We start from the raw sequence: 20,661 nt of genomic DNA, 5'->3' as shown, positions 1-20,661 counted from the left end.
CATACCTAGTCCCTGGCGCATAAAATGTACAGGGTAGAAGGAGCCCATATCATGGGGGCATTTGGTAAAATTGCCCAAGATCACAAAACTATCAAGTGGAAGTAGCCAAGGAGGGGCCTGTGTTCCTTCCTCCACTTTACCACTTACTTCCTCGGTCCTGGCCCTGTGTCCTGTAGCCCAGGCTGTTCTCCCTGCGTGGGCCTGGCCCAGGAAGCCATCAACTCACAGCATTCCCCCCCATACCATTCCCTGCCCTTCCCCCAGGCCCCATCCCATCCATCCTTGACTCCAGCTTTATCCCATTTCCTAGGGACATCTGTCCTTTCAAGCTGGAGAGGACCCAGAAGCAGGAACAGTGTGAGATAAGGAAGGAAAGGGAGGAGGGGGAGCCCCAGGCTAGGCTGTACCTGGAGATGAAGGCTCTTTCTCTGGACTTGGGCACCAGCCTGATGTCTGATGCAACCTCAAGGAAAGGGAGGATAGTCAGAAGGATGTTCTTAAAGGGGAAGGCCAGCCGACCTCCATCTGCCTCCCCTGGGAGACTCGAGACAGCCAGAGAGCAGCTGGTGCTCACAAGCTGGGTGGGAGCTGCTTCTCCATAACAGCAGCTCATTGGGCTGTGGGGGTGGGGGCAAGCCTGGTCCCTCCTCCACTCTGCCCCCTACAGTTTGAGATGGGAGCACAGAGAGAGAGAGAGAGAGAGAGAGAGAGAGAGAGAGAGAGAGAGAACAGTTGGGAAGGGGGGAAAGGGAGGAAAAGAAACTGTTGTGGGTATCAGAGGGCAGACCTGGGGTTTCTCTCCCATTGTAATATCAATAGATAGAGACCACATTTGTCTGAGACTGTCTCTGCCTTTTATTTTCTTATGCATTGTCAGAGCCACACAGTCCTGGGATAAACTCAGACCATTGGTTTGAAAGAAATCACAGGTACAATGTGTGTACACGTGTGCATAGTGTGCATGCAAATATGTACAGCCGGACAGTGTGCCCGCAAAGGCATGTGTGCACGAGTGTGGACCACAGTGGAAACAGTACACCGCGGGGAGATGCCAGATGGAACCGTTTCCAGCACACGAAGGTCTGTGTTCGGCTTCAGCTGCCAGCTGAGGGAAACGCAGGGCTGGCTCTCCCTGGCTAGCGACATGCCCAGCCCAGGGTGGAGGCAGCTCATAAACAGCTGTGTGCTCCTCGGAGCCATCGTTATTGTCATGTCTCAGACAATCACACACACAGCCCTGGGGAGAGGCAGTTGCCTCCGGGAAGCAGAAGGCCTGGGCTCCACTCTGCAGGCAGAGCCAGGGGTGTAGGCAGCCGAGAGAAGTGGGTGCAGACCACTTTGCATGGCAGGAGTTTTGCGTTTGGGGATGTGATGAATGCAGCACACAGAGGGTGACAGGGCCACTTCCAACCCTGGGTCTGTGTATGTGAGCGGTCTTGAGGGGCTGGATATGTCTTAGAAGAAAAAGAGAGCCAAGGGTGCCCTACATCCTGGGGTCCAGGCTGGGGAGAAACTCCTTGGTCTGAAAAACAAAGGGCACACCTTTGTTTAGCCTAAGGAATGTGCTGGTAAGAGCGGTCTCCCACTGACCCTCTGTGTGAAGGGAGGCTGCATGGAGGGCCAGGATGTGTCCCAGGGTGGGGATGGGCCTTCTTCAAGGCTGCAGGCCCTCTGGCCTGAGAGACGGGGGCCAGCAGTGTCTAAGGTTGCCTGTAGGATGCCCCCCAAGGACGTTTTCTCAGGCTCTTGGGTTTCTGGGGTCTAGATGGAGGTCTCTTTATCTCACCATCCTTTTCTCTACTTGCCTCCATTCCTCTTTCATATGCCTGCACTCCGGCCTCCTCTCTCCCCTGCTGCCCTCAACACCTCATTCCTTGCCTGTTCAACAGCACTGGCTTTCTCTGGTCTCCCTGCAGCTCATTCCATTCACCCTGTCCTTCCCCAGCCACTGCCGAGGGGCCTGCTACCCCGCAAAGCTGTCCAGCTCTACTCAGAGCCACGCCAAGTCCTAGGGTCCCTCCTCTCAGCATCATGCTTGGAGATCCCTCCAGCCAACACTTGAGTGGGCCTTCCTGAGGCTCCTACCACCTCCTGACCCTCTGCCTTCTCCCACATCCCAACCACCAGCTCCCAGGGTCCTTTTGGTTACTTCTGCGGTCCCAGAGCAACATTCTGTTCCAGGACACTGAGCTCCCCTGGGCCCCACTGAGTCCGCACAGCCTGTTCCTCAGCCTGGACCCCTCAACCCCCCCATTCTGCCTGGCAATATCCCCTTCACCTCCACCTTCCCTAGGGAGCCCTTGGGGACTTGCCTCTGCTTTCAGCACTTTGTGCATTGACACCTCAGTGTCAGTGCTTATCACATGTTAGGTGACTGCTGATGAGCTACCCCTCTCTGCCCAGCACCTTGCCCCAGCCCAGCATCCCCCCAGGACAGGCACTGTGCCTGCAGTCAGTGCCCCACAAGCTTGGGGGCACCACTGTGCCTCTGTGGCCATGCACAGTTCCTGGGCAGGGCTGGGGAGTGAGCTCTCCTAGGGCTGGAACACCAGGGGGACAGTGCTCCCTGGGACACTGACTCTGGGGGAGGCAGAGGTGCCAACTATGTGGAGAAGCCCCAGGCTCCCCCTCCTTGGGATACGCAGGGGAGCAGCCCTGGAGAAGGAAGGCAGAAAAGCACCTCTGTCTTGGGCTTGCTAGGAAAGCCCAAGAGAGCCCAGTAGTGGAGGTGCTATATGGGCGAGAGTGAAAGGTAGAAGGTGGCGGGGGGAGGGGGAGGCTGTCAGCTGAGGAGGAGGGGCAGCCTCAGGGCCTGTTCGCATGGCATTTCCAGTGTTCCAGAATACGGCCTTCTCTAATCACCATCCACATTCCGTTCCATAGGCACTTGGGCTGACAGCTGGCTTTCTTTTAATAGCCACAAATATTCTGGGTGGCATCCTAATCTCAGGGCATTCATGGCAAGCACACACACAGCTCGCAGCACCCCCACCCAGGTAAGCCCAGCCCCTAATCACATGGAGAGGCGTCCACCACCCACACTAGCTCACACGCACGGCTCAGAGCAGATGTGTTGGGGGACATTCAGTTCCACATCCTGTGGTGTCACAGTGAACGAGAGCGTGTGCCCGGCACATGGCCACACACACTAGCACACACACATACCGCTGTCTTATAGCACAGTGTAGCCACCACCACTTGCTACAACGTGCAGTCAGTCATGTAATCTCACACATACATGCTGGGAGACAGTCTCTGACTACGCTCATCCTGCTCGGAGCCTCTGGGAGTCAGAGACCCCCTCCAAGAGGGCAAAGGAAAGGTGAGAAGGTATGGAGAAAGGGCAATTCTCAGAGGACACTGAGCCTACCAGTGAGAACAAACCCTCCTTTCCTGACCACTCCTTGGGCTACTTGCCCCTTGTCTCTAGTCACCTTCCTGGGTGCCTCTGTTTCATGTCCTGGGGGCTTGAGAGGGGCCTTGGCTTCCACATCCTCCAGGCCTTGACTGCAGGGAGACTGGCCACTCACTTGCTGGGCAGCCCCCCACGTCGCTGCTGCCTCCGTGTCTGTCCAGCCCTGGCGGGGGTGGGGAGTTGGAGAGGCACTGTGAGGTCAGAGAGACACTGTGCAGTCTCACTCCCGTTCCCTCCACCACCAGGCCTTTCTCCATCCTCCCTGTAACAGTCACTGGGGTAGGGCCCATGAACTGCCTTCAGGATTCCCAGTCACCAAATCCCTGCACACTGTGAGCACATGTGCCCGTGTGTGTGTGTGTGTGTGTGTGTGTGTGTGTGTGCACGCGTGCGTACACATACCTTCTAAAGCATGTGGGGTGGGTGTGTTTTCATGAGGGTCTAGATCTCTGTTAATAAATAATCTTTACTTCTTGATGTCTCTTACTACAGTGGTTCAGGGAAGGCACCTCTAACTGCTCTTCCCTCAGCCCCTCAACTTCCAGGGATGACTCCCAGGGATGGAGGCAGGAGGAGGAGGTAGGGAGGCTCTTGGGGAGGCCCACAGTGGCCCTTGTAGGCACAATATGGAGGATCCCAAGTGTGGATGGGGACAGGAGCCCATGGTGCAGGGAGCTCTCCTGGGGAAATCTTGGAGCATCACAACCCTGGGCTCTACACGGGGGCTAGCAGGCTGGTGCCTCCCAGGACTGATAACATCTATGGGGTCTGTACCACCCATGGGCACCCTAGCCAGTCTTAGATGTGGAGGGGACTGTTTCAGAGGAGGACACAGAGGGTCAGAGAGGGTGAGTGACCTGCCCATGCTTACACAGCGAGGACATGAGAAAACTGAAGCTTGAATCCAGGGCTAGTGCTTCTCCCTGTCTTGGGATGCTTCAAGATTTCCAGGAGGAGGGAACTTAATGCTGAGAACAATGGGCCCCTGAGCTAGTTCCTGCCTGTCTCTCTAGAGGCCCATGTGGAACCAGAAATGCTAGTCTTCTAAGGGATGGTGTCAGCATGAAAAAGAGATATCCTGGAATTGGAAGACCATGTTCAGTCCTAGCCTTGCTGCTGGGTGACCTTGGGCCAACCCTTTGTCTCTCTGGCCCCAGTCGTCCTACAAATCAGGGAAGGTGATGCATGAAAAGCCATAGGGGAGGTTGGATGGGACTCTTCGTGCCAGCGTCCCAGGATCCAGAGGGTTCCTGAGTCTCAGAGGCCTGAGGTAGGCCTGGTTGAGGAAGGGATGGCCAGCCATCGAGGGCCCACCAGTTCTTACCACCTCACTTTCAGAGCCCAGGGATGCCTGGCGCCTCCGCCTGGAGATCCAGCTGAGGTCCGAGGCCTGGCTGCTCAGTGTGGAGCGGTGGGTGGAGTGATAGCTGGTGTATGGCCCAGGGTGCTGGCCCGATACTCCCAGCAGCACCCCCAGGCAGGGAAGGTGCTGGGCTATGGCCATCCTACAGGAACAGTACATCTGGTTAAGGCAATGGCGATGGACCGGCAGACACAGAGAGATGGGATGGATGAACAGACTGATACAAAGCCAATGGAAGTGGGCAGAGAGCCACTGGGAAATGGGAGGTTCAGACATTGGGGTTATGAGCTCAGACAGACAGATGATGGAGTGATGGGAATGGACAGAAAGACATTGGTAGTCATGAAAAGTAACGAGGAAGGACAGAAAGATGTTGAGATGAAAGAGACCGACAGACTCACAAGACAGAATGGACCAACAGATGCTGGGGCCATGGGCATGGAGGGAGAGCCTTGTGGTAGCAGGTTCAGCCAGGTGCTCCATTCCCGCCCTCTCTGCAAACGGGACATCTGCGCTGCCTGGGCTAAGGCTTGCTGCTGGCCTTGGCAGTGTGGTGTTACTGACACCACTGGGCTGAAAGGAGCCCTGGAAGCCTTCTTGTGGGAGAGGCCAGAGCGCTTGAATTCTCATCAGGGAATGCTCTGGGCCAGACCCATCCCTGGGCCTCTGCCAGGGCCCTTCCAGTGCAGCCCAGCTTTCCCTGCTGTGGTCTCTCCAGACGTCTCTGTCTGGGGGCTGCTCCTTATCAGGGGCAGCCCTGCCAATCAGCTGCCCTGGCTGCCTTTCGGTCGTGGCTCCAAAAATCCCTAGTTAGGACTGGACACTGCCCAGGGAGCCCGACATCCTGCCAAGCTAAGCGTCCTAGGAAGGTGGAACAGCAGAAGGGCACCCCAGCTCTGGACCCCACCCACTGTCATTGGCTGCTCCCAGGTGCTAGAGGCCCCTCCCAATGCACTTACAAGAGACGGGAAAGATGGCGGCCTTTGCACCATCAGCAGGCCCAGGCCCTCCATGCCCATGGGGGTGGGCCTGGGGACCTGAGTCTGTGTTCTGGAGTAGGGATGCACCTGTACTTGGGGTGGGTGATGGCATAAATGATGGGGTTGTGGATGGCAGAGGCCTTGGCGATGACAGCGGGCACCGAGTTCATGTAGGGCGTCAGGACGTGCGAGTACCTAGGACAGAGAAGCAGTGGTCTCCCTGCCAACTGGCCCTCCCTGGAGGCTCCACAGCCCAGCCCCTCGGAAATCTTCTTTCTCTAGGTCAGGCCCTGCCAAGGGCACAGCCCGCCTTGGCCAAAACCAGCTGGGCCAACTCAGCCCCATAGGAGTGACTGCGATGCAGGGAGAATTCTGATCTGAGCCGAGTGGGAACCTGTGGAGAGTTGAGGGAGGCGCTAGGAGGAAGATGTGTCAGGTTGGGGGTTTCACTGTTCCCTGGAGCTTGTGCTGACAGCAGTAAATCCTCTTCACCCCCAGTGACCCTGGTCCTCTGCCCAGTTCTTCCCACCCCACAGCCCAGTCCTGCTGCTCACAGCTCCCCTGGCACAGTAACTTCACAGGATGCCCGTGAAGGAATTGTTCCTGTACGAGGAGAAGATCTCATCCCCAAACACTTCCAAGGATGAATACTCTCTCTGTCCTCAAAGTTCTTCTGAAGTCTGGCCTACATCCACACTGCTGCAAATGTCAAAGTCCTCAGAGTCTCTGTGGAAGGCTGGCTGCATGCCCAGGTGAGGAAGGAGCCCGAACCTTCGGGAGAGCCATGGGTTCCCAACGGGTCTAGCAGGGCCTGTAGCCCTCATAGGTGCTCAGGCCAAATCCAGTGTGGCCCAGAGCACCCCCAGCATGTATCCTAGTGCCTGCAGGAACCAGGCAGGCCCTGCTAGGGCGGAGCATCTCACAGCAGGGGGGAGAAGAAGGCTGTGAGAACAGATGGTTTGGGCTTGGGCTGGGGAGGGAGAGACTGCCTCAGGACCCCAAAACCGCCCCTTACCCCTTTACCCCCCACCAAGCCCCTTAGCCATTGCTCACCCAGCAAAGGCCGTCAGGGCCACAGTGGAGTAGGGGGCCCAGGAGAGCACGAAGAGGAGGATGACCAGCAGCACAATCTTGGCCATTTTCCACTCGCTCTGTAGACGCTGCTGTTGCCGAGGCAACTCACTGCGGCCCTCACAGGCCCCAAAAGTCTGGAGAGCCCTAGGAAGGGTGTGGAGTCTGCATCTGATCCTGCTTGGGTTGCAGTGAGTGCCAGGGTCACCATGGCCACTGTCGGGGAGCCTCCCTGGACGTGGCCATTCTTTCAGTGTAGGCAGCCCTGACACCCTAAAGTTCTTCACACAACCCGAGCTGCTTCCTTGGGTTCCACCTGTGGTGTTTCCTCTGCCCCCCCTCGACCTCCTGCTACACCTAAAGGCCCCTCTGGAGGGGGCTCTGTTTTATGGGACTTCTGTAGACACCAGGCTGTGCTAGCCTCCAGGCACCTACCCCATAAGCTCAGGTGCTCAGCTTGTCTTTGTCCATCTGGAACTGGGGGTGCCCAGAGGTGGGTGCATATGTGAGCCTCTGGCGCAGGGGCACAGCCCCCCTCCCATCTAGTCCCTCCTCCACGCCCAGCTCTTACTGGCCTGTCTCCCGAATGGCCCTGAAGATGAAGACGTAGCAGTAGATGATAATGAGCAGGGGGAGGAAGAACACAAAGCAGAAGAGCAGCATGGTGTAGGCACGGACCGATGGCGTGAAGCTCATGTAGTCCCAGGAGCAGGAGGTCATCAGCCCCTCAGGCACGTAGGCACCTGGCACCGAGGGTAGGCAGGCTCTCAGCGTTCTGGGCAGTGCTGACTAGGGCTCTTTATCAAGCAGGGGCTTTGGATTTGGGGTCTGGGATCTCAAAGCACCGGCCACAGCCACAGCCTAGCCCAGTGCAGTGTGGAAGCCGAGGACATGGAGGGGAGCTTTCCAAGCCTTTTCTGGGAGAAACAGAAAAACCCACTGCTGCCTGTTCTTGCCAGTATGGAGCACAGGCCTCACCATAGCCCTACAGCCCTACTCCTCCAGCCTTCTTGTCCTGCCACAGAAAAGATGGTCCCTTACTGCCAACCCTCGTGCCTGCTGAAGCCTCACACCCCAGCCCCTGCCTATCTGACTGCAAACTCAGAATCAGATATACTGCCACCCAGGAACCATGTGGTCTTCCCATCTACATTGAGGGATGGGAGCCCAGGTCACACTCTGATAGCTGGTGGTACAACCTCAGTTTCCCTGCTACTAGTCATGCCTCCTGAATGTTCATGCCTGCTGAATCCCTGAGGTTCAGGCAGTTCCCTGGCCCTCCTCCTGCCAGCTGGTAAGCCTGAATCTACCAATGTGCCCTTGAACATGCCCTTTCCAGACTATCTTCCCCTCCCCCAATTACTGCAGCCCACTTACTCCAGCCAAAGAAGGGTGGAAGACTCCAGGCCAGGGCGTAGAGCCAGACGCCCAGCAGGACAAGCGCTGCCCGTCTCTTGGACACCACCCCAATGGTGGCCAGTGGGCGCGTGATCACCAGATAGCGGTCCAGGGCGATGGCCGTCAGGGTAATCATGGAGGTGATGCCAAAGAGGGCACCACAGAAGGCATAAAACTCACAGCCTGTGGACAAAGCACCCTGAGCCCAGCCCTGTGCAGGAAGCCCATCAGGTACCCCAGGGAAGGGAGGGTCTGTGGACGGCACGTACTCGGCTTCTGCCTTTCTCTCAAGAAGTGCAGGCTGAGCCCCTCTTCACTCTGCCTATTTGCCACCTCTGCCTGAGGCTGGTGGAGGCCTCAGGACTGGAACCTGAGTCTTGTCTATTGCTAACTCGTGGGATGTCAGCAGCTGCCCACCCACTCTCTGCCAAGGAAGAAGAACTCACCTCCTCATCTGGGCCACCCTGCACCATGGGCACCCCCTGTCACACCCTTCCTCCCCCCTCCAGCAGAAGGTATCCCGAGTGTCTACCTGCCTCCCCAAAGAGCCACCGCTTATAGAGGCTGCTGGCAAAGACGACGGGAGCCTGGGTGAAGGACATGAGGAAGTCGCTGATGGCAAGGTTGATAATAAACATATTGGCAGGTGTCCTGAGACCTCGGCTCCTGTGAGGGGTTGGAAACTGTGAGAAGGTGCTTCTGCTGGTTAGCTTCCCTCCACTGTGGCTGCACACACACACACATACACAGGCTCATGTGGGCACTCACACGGACAGGAGCCACTGGCCATCCCACAGCCCAGCAAGTGCTAGCCAAACTGCTCTGATGCCCGGCAGTGCAGGCTGAAAAGTGAGGGCAGCTCATGCAGAGTGAAGCAGCGAGCACTGCCTCTCCCAGAGCTACTGTCAGCCCAGTGGAAGCTGGTTTTGGGTGTCAGCCATTACTTCTCACCCTTTGCACCCCCTCTGCACGACCCACACTCTCTCCGTGGACAGACCCCTCATTTCTCCGAGCCCCGCCAGGCCAAGGTCTCTCCCCAGGCTCCTCTTCCATGTGCCCAAATTGTGCCTCCTTCTTTCTCAGGCACCTTCCTCAACCCCCTTCTTCCAGTGTCATGCTCAGGGCCCTGCTCAGCACAGCTGTGTCTGCATTTCTCACCCTCAGGGTGTCAGAAGGCAATAGTTGGACGATTGTGCTGCCCCCCAGGTGGCACTTTCAAAAACCTTGTCTCCTATAATCATCCATCTTTGCATCTACCCTCACCCTCATTTTCCAGATAAGGAGACTGAGGCTCCCACTTGTGATGTGGTTCACTCCAGACACACAATTCAGTAAGCAGCACAGCCAGGATTCAGACAGATTTGCTGGGCACTGCATGCACATGAACTTAGACATTACATTGACTCTGTGAAGTAAAGCACCGCTCCAGTTTGCAGACAAGTTATATGGGCTTAAAGGGGATAAACGACTTGCCCACAGTCAGTTGAGCTAGTAGGTGATAGGGCTACGGTGTCACTTCTCTGCTTGCCTGCCTCAGCCATTCAGCCTGGGTACAGGGTTCGAGTAGGTGTGGAAGGAAGGGGTGGTTGCTGAGGGGGTTGAGGACTCAGGGCCCTGGTGCCAGGACTGCTCTTTGAAGCAGAAGGAGGAAGATGATCAATGGGCAAGTGATGGTGGAGGGGAGGTGACAGCAGGGCAGAATGGGCAGCCAAGTATCCTAGGGATGCTTGGACATCCAAGTATCCTAGACAATCACCACATGCAAAGGGTGTGCCTGGGCCCAATTAGCACATGCCAACTGAGCTGCCTGGACTACTTTTTCAGCTCCTTCCATGAGTTTTATGATTGAGGCCTGGGCCCGAGACCACTAAAGGTTTTGTTCGGCCTCATTTCCCAGGTTCAGCAGTGTCCTGGCAGAGCAGGTACTGGCACTTCTGTCCTGTGTGTTGTCCTGTCTCTGCATGACGGGCCCCCTCAGTCCCCAGGCCCCAACCTCACCAACTAGGCACCTGCAGAAGGTATAGATGACTGTTAGATTGCCCAGCATGCCCGTGAGGCCCACCAGCAGGATCACCGTGCCTAGGGTGTAGTGGGCATGGTCCGGAACATCAGCTGTGGGGAAGGGGACCCAGGCAGCATCCTGAGCCCTGGCAGCCTGTAGAAAGACAGAGAAACAAAGGCATCATGTTATCCTGTCACCTTCAAATAGCCCTGAGACAAGAGGATCAGGGTTCTCAGAAGGGAACTGATGCTCACAGTGCCAAAGTCACTTGACCACACAGCTAGCAAGTAGCTGAGCTGAAATGAAAATAATATAACTCTTCTTAAAGTCAAGCCCAAGCTCCTAGACCCTGGCACAGAAGCACAAGGCTTCTGGAAGTGAGCTCAGATCACCTTACCAGGTCGGAGGCTGGTAAGACAGACAGACACATGTCTGACAAGCGGCAACGTAGCTAGGATGACTCCACCTTTCCTTCGGGAGAAGGCAGAGCCATCTCTTGGGTGGTTTCTCTCTGCAGTATGGGATCTGTTCCAGGCACTCAAGACAGTTACCAGTGGTATTCCGGCCTCCTTGACTCTGGATTCGTGAAGTGGGGTAAACTCCTCCTGAACCTCAAGGAAGAGGCTCTATTCCCCCAGAGTATAACTGAGTAGTACTGACACAAAATGGAGGAAAAGAATTTTCTTTTAAAAAGGAAGTTTAGACCTCCCAGGGTCACCTGGAGGAGATCATGACACTAGGAGGCTAGTACAAACAGATTTAAAGATACCTCCTTCCCCAGCTCCTTCCAGGAGTGGTTTAGTCTCTATCCTGCCCTGGCCTCTGTAGCTACAGGAGACCTCCCATCCTGTGCAGGACCTTAGGCCAGCACTCCAGGGTCCTAAGGGCACCCTCAACCCTCCCCAGGTAGTGGTGGGGTCGGTGGGTATGGCCCTGAGGCTCTGGCCAGAATGACACAGGCAGCAGAGTGCACTCTGGCTGGACCAGTGCAGAAGCCCCGAGTGTGCCTTCTTCTCTGGAAGCCTCCATGGGGCATCCAACCATCCTGAGAAATGAGTGGATACAGACAAGGGCAGGTCTGCGACATCCCAGCACCTTGTCCTTCAGATTGGCTTCTCTATTCCTTGGACGCTCTCCTTGAGAAAAATTGTTGCCTACACTCTCCTCTAGTGGCCTCTTTGTGAAGGGCAGGCATAGAGAGGTCCAATAACATGCCCCAGAGCTCATGACAAAGCACAGACCATTTTTATCTCCCTACCTAAGGCCCTGTGTGTCCCCAGGATGGGAGTCCAAATGGGGGAAGAAGGCTGTGTACCTGCAGACGCTCACCCAGGCTTACCGTGGGACTGACAGGCAGAGGCTGGTCCGGGCTGGAGGTGCTGCTCCGGGGGCTGGGAGAGACTGGGGTGGCCATGCAGCTGGGATCCTGGGATGGGTCCAGTGGGACTCTTGGCCCCAAAGAAGGGTTCATCTTCAGGTGGGATGGTTTTTCCTTGAGAGAATTTAAGAGCACAGAGCGCTCAGGATGTTAGCTATGTCCAGCTTCCTAACTCTCCCCCATCTTCAGCACCCCTGCCCAGTCTGCCAGCTGCCTGCTTCTGCAACCAGCTTGGGGATGGTGACTTCTCTGTGTCCAGTGAAGCATAAAGGAGAAGGGAATGTCACAGTTATGGCAACTCACAGCCACATGGTCTGTCCCCACATTTAAGTAGTGGGGCCGGGAGTGCGCATGCCCAGTTGCTGAGTGCAACCGCCCCCTCAGACACAGGTCCCTGATGACGGTAGCATGTATATGTGGATGTGTGTGTGTGTGAGTATGTCTGTATGTGCATGTGAGTGTGTGTCTATCAGTGCGAATGTGTGCATGTGCGTGTATGTATTCCAGGGGAGACTGCAGGCTTAGGCTCCTGCACATCGGGAAGAAGGCTTTGTCCTCTCCTCTACCAGGCTCTCTTTCTTCCTGGAGCTCATCAGGAATAGCCTCTGTCACCCCCCACAAACCCAGAGCTGTTCAGTGGTCAGATGAACCTGTGGAGCCCAAACTTACCCTTTCCACAGGATGCCGTACCCTCCCATCCAGCCCCTGTGAGCCCATCACATCTTCACGACCACCCTGCACAGAACCAAGACTGGTCACCCATTTCCCAGACGAAGAAGCTAAGAGGTAAGCCAGGATATAAATGCACAGAAAGAGATCTTACTGTCAGGGTGAGATCCAATCATGAAACATTTTTGCCTGTCCTTTTTTTGATAATAAACTTTTTGTTTTTCATTGAAGTACAATGTTTTTTTAAAAAAACTGCAAAGTTGGTAGAAAACTGTGAGCTTATCCAGGCCTGCAGGCCTGGCCCCAAGATAAGTGAATGTCAGAAGTGGAGGGGACCCTGGGTCTGCATGTTGTCCCCATTGGTGTCTGTGTATGTGTGCCAGGAGCAGTCACACCAGAGGGCTGTGTGCCAGGGGAGGGACCTGCCACTACTCCTGCCCCCTTTTTAGTGCAACAGCAGCCAAACTCGGGCGCCAGGCAGTCTGGGTGCAGCAGCCAACTGAGCAGAGAGGTGTTTGGAAGCACCAGCTCCTGGCACCTGGGCTTCACTTGATGCTGGACTAAGGCTGAGGTGGAAGGGAAGGCCTGGTCACATGGGAAGCTGAGCTCAGGAGGAGGACCAGCTCGGGACCTGGGGTCCTCACTAGGCTCTAGCCAGGTTGGCCTCCGCTCAGACCACAGAGTCCACACTGTCCCTCTGTCACCAGCTGAAACCTTCCCTAGCCCCTTCTCTGGGTCTCAGCTCAAATACTATTCAACAAGGTGCCAAGGAAGCTGTCCTATAGACCTCACTGCTCACACAGCCTCCTCTCCATCCTTCGGAGCATTCACCAACAGTGTCATCTATAATGACTGTCACCTGATTGTGTCTGTCTCCCTCTCTGTACCATAAACAGTTCTATTTGTTTTACCTTTGTGACCCACTGCCCAGAAGAGTACCAGGCATATTGTTTCAGGAAAGTACAATAAAAATCTCCCTGATTCTTGCTTCTCAAAGTGTGGTCCAAGGACCAGCCACATCTGTGTCACCTGGAACTTGTGAGAAATGTTCTAGACCTACTGAATCAGGTTACCCAGTCACACACTACATGGGACACATGCTGTTCTGTTCTAGACTCTTCAGAAATCATAGGGACTGGTAACAGGTGGTGGGAGCCAACCTGAGAGGATACTGAGGCAACCCAGAGATTAGCAGCAGCAGGATGTACCCCTCATGAAAGCCTGGACAGACAACAGGAGGAAGAGAGTGCTGGGTTCCAGGGGCTTAGGCTCTCCAGCAAGGGCCCTGGGAGACAGCCTCACGAATGGGAGCTGGAGCCCCGGCGCGGACGTGGCTGTTGGCAGAGGTGCCCGGGGGGCAGACGCGGGTGTGAATTTCCACTGCTCTCCTTCATGGCCCCCTGTCTTCCACAGATGCCTCCCAATGGCCAGACCCACCTAGAAGCCAGAGGTAGGGGTCTTGAGAGATGTGATTTCCTGGGACAGAAAGCAGGATAGGAAAGGGCGATGGAGTAGACACATGTCATTCTTCCATCCCACCCCCACCTGCCACTGTAGCCAGCAGACAGTGTGGGTCCCCCCTTAACCAGCCAGCAAGACAGCCCTCCCAGTTCACCTGGGGTGCTTTGGCTCCTGATTGTCTTACCCCCCAGAGGGACTGCTCATGGAAGGGTGGCCTGAGCCCTGAGCAGGCAGCTGTACCAGCTCTCTGACTGGCCAGCCTCTGGTTCCCATGGGCCAGCCTGAGCCGTCCTACTCAGCCTGTCCTGGACATCTCTGGGGGATCACACTCATTCCCCCCATCCCAACTCCCACTTCCTACGCCAAGGCTACCCGAAAGGGTTGAGTGTGCTTTGTGGCACCTGGGGTCCTCGTCCACAGCTCCCCAATGACCTGCTGCCAGCTCCTCACTCCTCGCTGGCACAGCTGAAGGTGGGAAAAGCTTTTCAGGCCCCTCATCCTTGAGGGAGCACTGGGGGCATCAGAACGGGAGGCCTCAGAGCTGCCCTGAGGTGGCACAAAAGTCTTGGGCATCTGCACAGCTGAGGGGGCAGGGAGCATGATGCTTTACCTGAGATCAAGCAGGGCTTATAAACAACTCAGCAGACAAGTAACCCGACTTGCTGTGGGACTGGAGTCAACCAGCATCATGAACACTGTCCACAGGTGCCCAGTGCTGACTTTACCCACAGGCATTCTGAGCTCAGAATTCCTGTCCTTATTCAAGAAGTCCGGACAGCCGTTGTAAGGAAAGCTGACATAAGTCAGGAAGGCCGCTGAGTATCTCCTACCATAGTGCCCGAGACCCAGGAAGGCATGTCTCTGTCTTCCTGCCTGGCCTAGCAGGCAGTACAGCAAAGCCACTCCCTGCCACTGCCTTCCTGCCCACTGCTGGGGATCAGTGTCCTTACCCGGGGCTGGCAAGGGCTATCTGGTTACCCAGAGACTCTGCCTAGAGAATATTAAATGTTTCAACAAGCATATTCCTGGCCTGGCCAGGGGCTCACCTGGGCCTTCCCTGACCTGGAGCCTGCTGGGTTTCAGGCAAACCCTTTGAGGAGAGGCTGCTCCTTCGCATGGCCTGAAGGAGGGGCTGTAAATGCAGAAACTCAGAAAATCCTTGCTTTTCTGTTGCCTCAGAGTAGCAGGTTATAGTGCTGCCTTTTTATGTTCCCTGGGCCCAGAGGTGCTATCCATGCCCCCCACCAGCACCACCAGTGCATACCCGCCCCTTGGGAGCCAGCTAATGACTAAGTGGTCTTGCGAATGTCTCCAGAGGCATCCAAGTGTCCTTTGTGGCCCACCTTTCTTTCTATGGCTCCTCCCATACTTACTCCCCACTGAGTTCCCTCCTGTGCAGCCTGCATTAGCAAAAGGGGGTAGGCAGGGCAGAGCCATGGGGCTGGATCTAAACAGCACTGAGGGACTGTTTCCTGTCCCTAAAGGAGCATCTGTGGTGCCTCCTGGGCTTGGCACCACCCCATTCCCACATTCTTAACCTGGGGTCCTGAACCAGGGCATTTCAGAGCTGCCTTCTGCATGCACCACTCCTGCCTGGTCCCTGTGTGTTTTCTCAGTGGTCCAGTCGGGTCTCCAACTCCATGCCTATCCAAGTGCCTTGCACTCACCAAACTACGGCAGGATGCCATGCCCCTGGGCTGGCAGCAGTCACAGCAGCTGCCTGGGTATGCTCGTTTTGTAATCAGGAGGGAAATGAGAATCACCCTCCAGAAGTGGCCTCTTCCTCCCCTTCGCTGGAGTTTGCTATTGAGGTGGTTAGGCCAGTTAACACATGGGGACAAGGATTAGGAAACAAAGTCAAGAAGACATAAGTAAAGCCAACAGAACAAACTTTTATAAACTTGAAGACTGATTACATTCCTTAGAGGGACATGTGTAAACACAACTATCAGACAGGCATCCCTGTACTTCCCATAACTTGGGCACACCCAGCAACCTATTGAAAGCAAGAACTTACCACTGGATTTAAAAAATAAAATTCACTTGAGCTTTGGATGGCTCAGTGGATAGAAGATCGACCTGGAATGCTGAAGTCATGGGTTCAAAACCCAGGCTTGCCTGGTCAAGGCACATATGAGAAGCAACTAAGAGTTGACGCTTCTTGCTCCACCCTACCCCTCTATCCCCCCTCCTCTCTAAAATCAATAAATAAAATATTTTTAAAAATTCAGGTGAAGGGCTGACTGCCGGTTCCTGGACTTGCTGCTCCCTGCCATTTGCTGCAGAGGGAATGGAGGCCCAGACTCATGCCCCCCACGTGAACCCTCTAGCCAGCCCTCTGCTCTTCTCGCTTTGAGAGGCTGTGGTCTCCACCAGGAGTCTCCTCCTGTCCCTGATCATCTAAAAGCTTCTTGAAATCCAAATTTTGAAAGCAAAATCTTCACAGCTTTTCCCCTAGGGCTGAACCCTGGGAACCCTACAATTTCATACCAGTGGGAAGAGCAGCTGCTTCAGCCGCTGCCACATGTCCCTGGCTCCCAGACTCCGGGCTCTATCTGCAGCAGCAGGAAGCGTGAGTAACTGCGTGACGGGACTGAAGATTGAGTGTCCCCACTGTCCCACAAATAGCCAAGGATGGGCCCAGGCGAGGGAGTTCCTGAATTTATTTTGTAGTTTTTATTTGTGTGGTCTAATTAATATCAGCATATCCTTTAAACATGAAATTTTATTTTAAAAGTCAATTGTGAAAAATAGTGTCCTGTCCCATTCCTCCCATTCCCCAGCTCCACTTCCTGGAATCAAGTTTTCAAGTCTTTCATATTACTTCTGCTATTATTCTTCATATTTAAAAATAAAAAGGCTTCCACTCCTGAATCTTGTTTAGGGAGATGTGGCAAGAGGCTTTTCCTGTTGCTGGTTAAAGCCCCAAAGCTGGCCCTGGCTGGTTGGCTCAGTGGTACAGCGTGGGCCCGGTGTGTGGAAGTCACGGGTTTGATTCCTGGCCAGGGCACACAGGAGAAGTGTTCATTTCTCTACCGATCCTCCTCTCCTTTCTCTCTATCTTTCTCTTCCCCTCCCGCGGCCGAGGCTCCACTGGAGCAAAGTTGGCCCAGGCGCTGAGGATGGCTCCATGGCCTCCCTCTGACTCTCTTTCTGTCTCTGTCAAAGAACAAACAAACACAAACATTACAGATTTTCTTGATAGCCATCAAAGGCCACCTCAGAGGAGCCCAAACTGGCTGCTCCTCCCCTGCCAACCCCAGCATTTTCGGGAAGTGCACTGGTGTTTTTCCTCCCATGGGCCGGCTATGTGAGCCTTTATTCCACTTCTTCATGGGAATGTCTGGATGGGCTATTTATTTGGGGGACTCAGATGTTAGCTGAGTGGGGAAGAGGGCTGGATAAGGGGAGATGCATTTCACTTTCTCTTAGCCTCCTATTTCAGTTCAATACCCCATGCTCACCTTTGCCCAATGTCCCAGTACAGAGACACCCTGGTGTACCCACTCCAGAAGAGACCCTCTAGTCTACTGTGATGGGGAGACAGCTGTGCAGAGAGGGGAGGATGCTGAGGGCTCTGAACAGCATCCTGCAATCCTCTTTGTCCGCCTCCCTTTGCCCCTTCACCTCTTCCAAGGTACTAGGTTGGTGGATCCTTTGGTGGATGGTTCATGGTCATGCCATTGCTAGTTTAGGACTTGGCTTCTTGGGACTACTGAGTCAGCTTTCACTCGCCCACCTGCCTCTACATTCCATATTTTTTGTTGTTTCCTCTGTCTTTCTCCCCATCTTTGGGGGTCTATGCCTTTATAATATTCATTTACTGTGATTTCAATGGAAATGTGAAAGAGAGCAAAATTAGATGCATGTGTTCTGTCTGCCATCTTTATCCAGAAGTCCCCTGTTTTGCTTTTGCTCTGAGACACAGTATGTATCTGTGTGTTTTATGTTTCTCCCCTTCCCTGTAGGCTGAGAGCTCAGGGTCAGGAGCTGGGACTGGGTGGGAGTGGAGAAGCAGGCACAGGGGTGCTGGGCTGGGGCACTGCCTGTCTTTGTTAGGATATCTGTGTTCTGCTCTTTTCTAAAATTGGTTAATTGATTAATCAATAAGCTGGATTTTTATTATTATTATTATTATTATTTTAGCTCACTTTGTTAGTTAGTGGGGGGAGAACATTTGTGCAAAAGTTTTACTTTGTGATTGGAATCTCCATAATCATCTTTGTGCATCAGCGTGGTCCTTCTAGAGGCTTATATACCCAAAGTGCCTGAGTAGGACTCTGGGGTGTGGGTCTGGCCAGGGAGCTGGACCCCTGTTCTGAGGGCTGCCCGCTGCCCCTCCCAGCTTCCCCTCCACAGAGTGGCTGTCCCACGCAGCACAGTCACCCCTGCATGCCGTGGACGGCGCTGTATGGAAAAGCCCACATTAGAACAAACTGTCTTAATTTGAGGACTTAAAACAAAAACATTATTTGATTTTATAAACCCTGAGCAAAAATCCTTACAAGTTTTTTAAGCATCCCCCACCCCAAAATTCCAGATCTACTTGAAAAACCCAAGCAGAGTTTCACAACTCTCTCCCAGCAACCCGGACCTAAACTTCTGACCCATTTCACAGAAATGGCGTTTCCCCGTGTAGTATTTCCCTGTGAGAAAGAAGCCAGGTCTGGGGATCCCTGGATGTTTTGTTTTTAACCTCATGGAGAAAATCTGAGATCCATTTGTCTCCATCACAGTTCTTGCTGCCCCTGCTTCTGCTTAGTGCCCCTGCAGAGGCTGGTATCAAGGAGGCCTGGATGTGAGGCCTCAGGTACCTCTGAGCCCGAAGATAGAGACAGGGCTCCCTCCTGCATCCAGCACCTGCTGAGGACACAGCAACAGAATTCAGCAGGAGCCAGGGACCAGGCTAGGCTTTAAAGAAGAGACTGGCTTCAGGAGTGACAGAACATCTCCCCCGAGCCACACAAGCAAGAACTGGTCCCACTGAGGAACTGCCTTGCTCTTCACTCTTCTGCCTCTCCCTCTGCCCTGATCCTATACTTTGAGCTGGCTCTGACCAGAGCACTCACTGATGCTGTGTGTGTGTGGGCTGACCAGGGTGAGGCCAGGAAAAGCTCTCTAAGGGCTGTGCCTGGCCCCTGCAGTTTTACAAGGGGAGAGACTGTGGCTAGCTAGTACTTCCCCACCCTGCCAGCTACTGTGTCCTGCCTCCTGCCCATCTGCACAGAGCCCCAGGAGCAGGGGCACTCTAGGCCAGCTCTTGAAGGCCACCCGATAACACTCTCTTGCCACTTTTGAATCAGAATTCCTGGTACTTCAATTTTAAGAACACTGAAATATCTGGGTGGGAAGCCTCAACCATACTCAGGAGCAGGTAGAGCAGAGTAGGGAAGAGGAAATGCAGCCAAAAGTGACATTTCAGGCAAAGTCCTAGCCTCTGCCTGATGCTGCTGGGAACTCTGGAGTATAAATTACCTTTGGGAGTTGATCCAGCCTCAAAGCAGTGAGATGAGCTTTTCTTCACTAGCAATAAAGCAGTGGCTACAGACTACCCTGGAGGAACATAAACATCCAAACATTTCCAGCTCGCATCAGAGCCCAAGGAGTGCCAGCCCTGAGAAGAGGCTGGCACACAGGCCTGACGGATGGCTACTATCGGACCTGGGCAGAGCACCAAAAATGTCAACTGCATTTAGCAAGTAATTGGAATGAAATTCCCCAAAAGATGAGTGGTGCTCAGTGAGGCATAGAATCCCAGAGTGGGAGGGAAGGTCAATGGTCATTATAGGTAGACTCAACTTCTGCTTGACCTTCTCTGGGGATAAGGAGACTCCCCTCCCCTGCAAAGATTTAATATTCCAATTTAGCCATCCTCTCTCTAGCTCACCAGAGTGTCTTGTCTGACCCACCAGGTGACCCACCGGCTGCTAGAAGAGACTTTGGCCAACATCTTAGATGACTACTGTGACCCTAGTCCTCACCTTGCCAGCCCACCTTCCCATTCACTCTAGGAGACTTTCTGGGAAGAGATGACCTGGCATGAAGAATTTCTAGTGAATCTAGCCAGTGCTCCCTTTCTCTGTACTCACAGGTTTTAGAATTGAGCAGTGCAAGGGTTCAGAATGAGCCACCCAAGATGTGCTTCAGCAGCAAGCAGTGAGATAAAAGAACCCTGTGGGCTCAAGATAAATTTCTGCTGTCCTCTCCCCCAAATCTAGAAGAATTTAAATTAAGGGTCTGGCACATAATAAAAGTTGTCACCAGAAGTGACTTTTTATCTAGCTATATGGCAAGGCAAACTAATTTCTGAAAATGTGCTCTCCCTATGATTACTTCTGAACCCTCAATGTGCCTTACCGTGTTCCTACCTCAGAACATCATATGTACCTCAATTTCCCTTTCTGTCTCTGAACCACTCATGTATGTGGGGGCACTGACTCTCTCATGTATACTGGGTTCCCATACATATATGTATATATGTAAGTTTAGTCATTTTTCTCTTGTTAATCTGTGTCATGTTTATTTGATTATTAGACCAGCATAGAGAACCTTGAAGGTCGAGAAAAGTTTCTTCCTCCCCCACACCATCAATGGACATAAAGTCCTGAGGCTTCTAGAATTTGCCTTTCCTGCTTTTTATATATAGTAGGATACTTGTCCTCCCTTAGTGCCTCTTCCATCCCTGAGGGCTCTGAGGGAAAGGACCGTACCTGTTGTGGTCACCACTGCGTCCCAAGGTCTCTACCACTGCCCAGGAACAGGAGGAGATGCTAAGTGATATTGCATTGAGCAGAACTGACATCACAGGATAATTTTTGTCAAACAAAAGAATGAGTGAAGAACAAGTTCTTCCTAGTCTGGATTCCCTGGAAAACAGAGTCTGAGGCAAAAGCTTAGCTGCTGACGCTTTTAGGGGGAATGAGC

General features: G+C 54.0%; 1 protein-coding gene across 1 annotated transcript; it reads right to left on the bottom strand.

Annotated features, from left to right (window-relative positions):
* Nucleotides 1-858: 858 nt before the first annotated feature.
* OPN4 (opsin 4) lies at nucleotides 859-11,888 on the bottom strand. The gene is made up of 10 exons (XM_066348984.1): nucleotides 11,569-11,888; nucleotides 10,237-10,382; nucleotides 8,760-8,893; nucleotides 8,207-8,410; nucleotides 7,401-7,572; nucleotides 6,812-6,976; nucleotides 5,846-5,953; nucleotides 4,740-4,920; nucleotides 3,435-3,578; nucleotides 859-1,522 (listed from the first exon to the last, which is right to left on the bottom strand). Exons 1-10 carry the CDS (start codon nucleotides 11,698-11,700, stop codon nucleotides 1,484-1,486), a joined length of 1,425 nt encoding a protein of 474 aa, XP_066205081.1. The 5' UTR covers nucleotides 11,701-11,888; the 3' UTR covers nucleotides 859-1,483.
* Nucleotides 11,889-20,661: the final 8,773 nt, after the last annotated feature.

The sequence above is a fragment of the Saccopteryx leptura genome, chromosome 9, assembly GCF_036850995.1.
Source record: "Saccopteryx leptura isolate mSacLep1 chromosome 9, mSacLep1_pri_phased_curated, whole genome shotgun sequence".
Taxonomy (NCBI): Eukaryota; Metazoa; Chordata; class Mammalia; order Chiroptera; family Emballonuridae; genus Saccopteryx; species Saccopteryx leptura.
The sequence above is the reverse complement of the archived record's forward strand: the minus strand, read 5'-3'. Positions and strand labels throughout refer to the sequence as shown.

Excerpts from the sequence above, each read along its gene's own strand:
- OPN4 (XM_066348984.1), bottom strand. The coding sequence starts at position 11,700 with ATGAACCCTTCTTTGGGGCCAAGAGTCCCACTGGACCCATCCCAGGAT. Across the intron at positions 5,954-6,811 it reads GCCCTGACGGCCTTTGCTGG|GTACTCGCACGTCCTGACGC; the intron begins GTGAGCAATGGC and ends TCTCTGTCCTAG. Across the intron at positions 1,523-3,434 it reads AAACAGAGGCACCCAGGAAG|ACCAAGGAGTTTCTCCCCAG; the intron begins GTGACTAGAGAC and ends TTTGTTTTTCAG.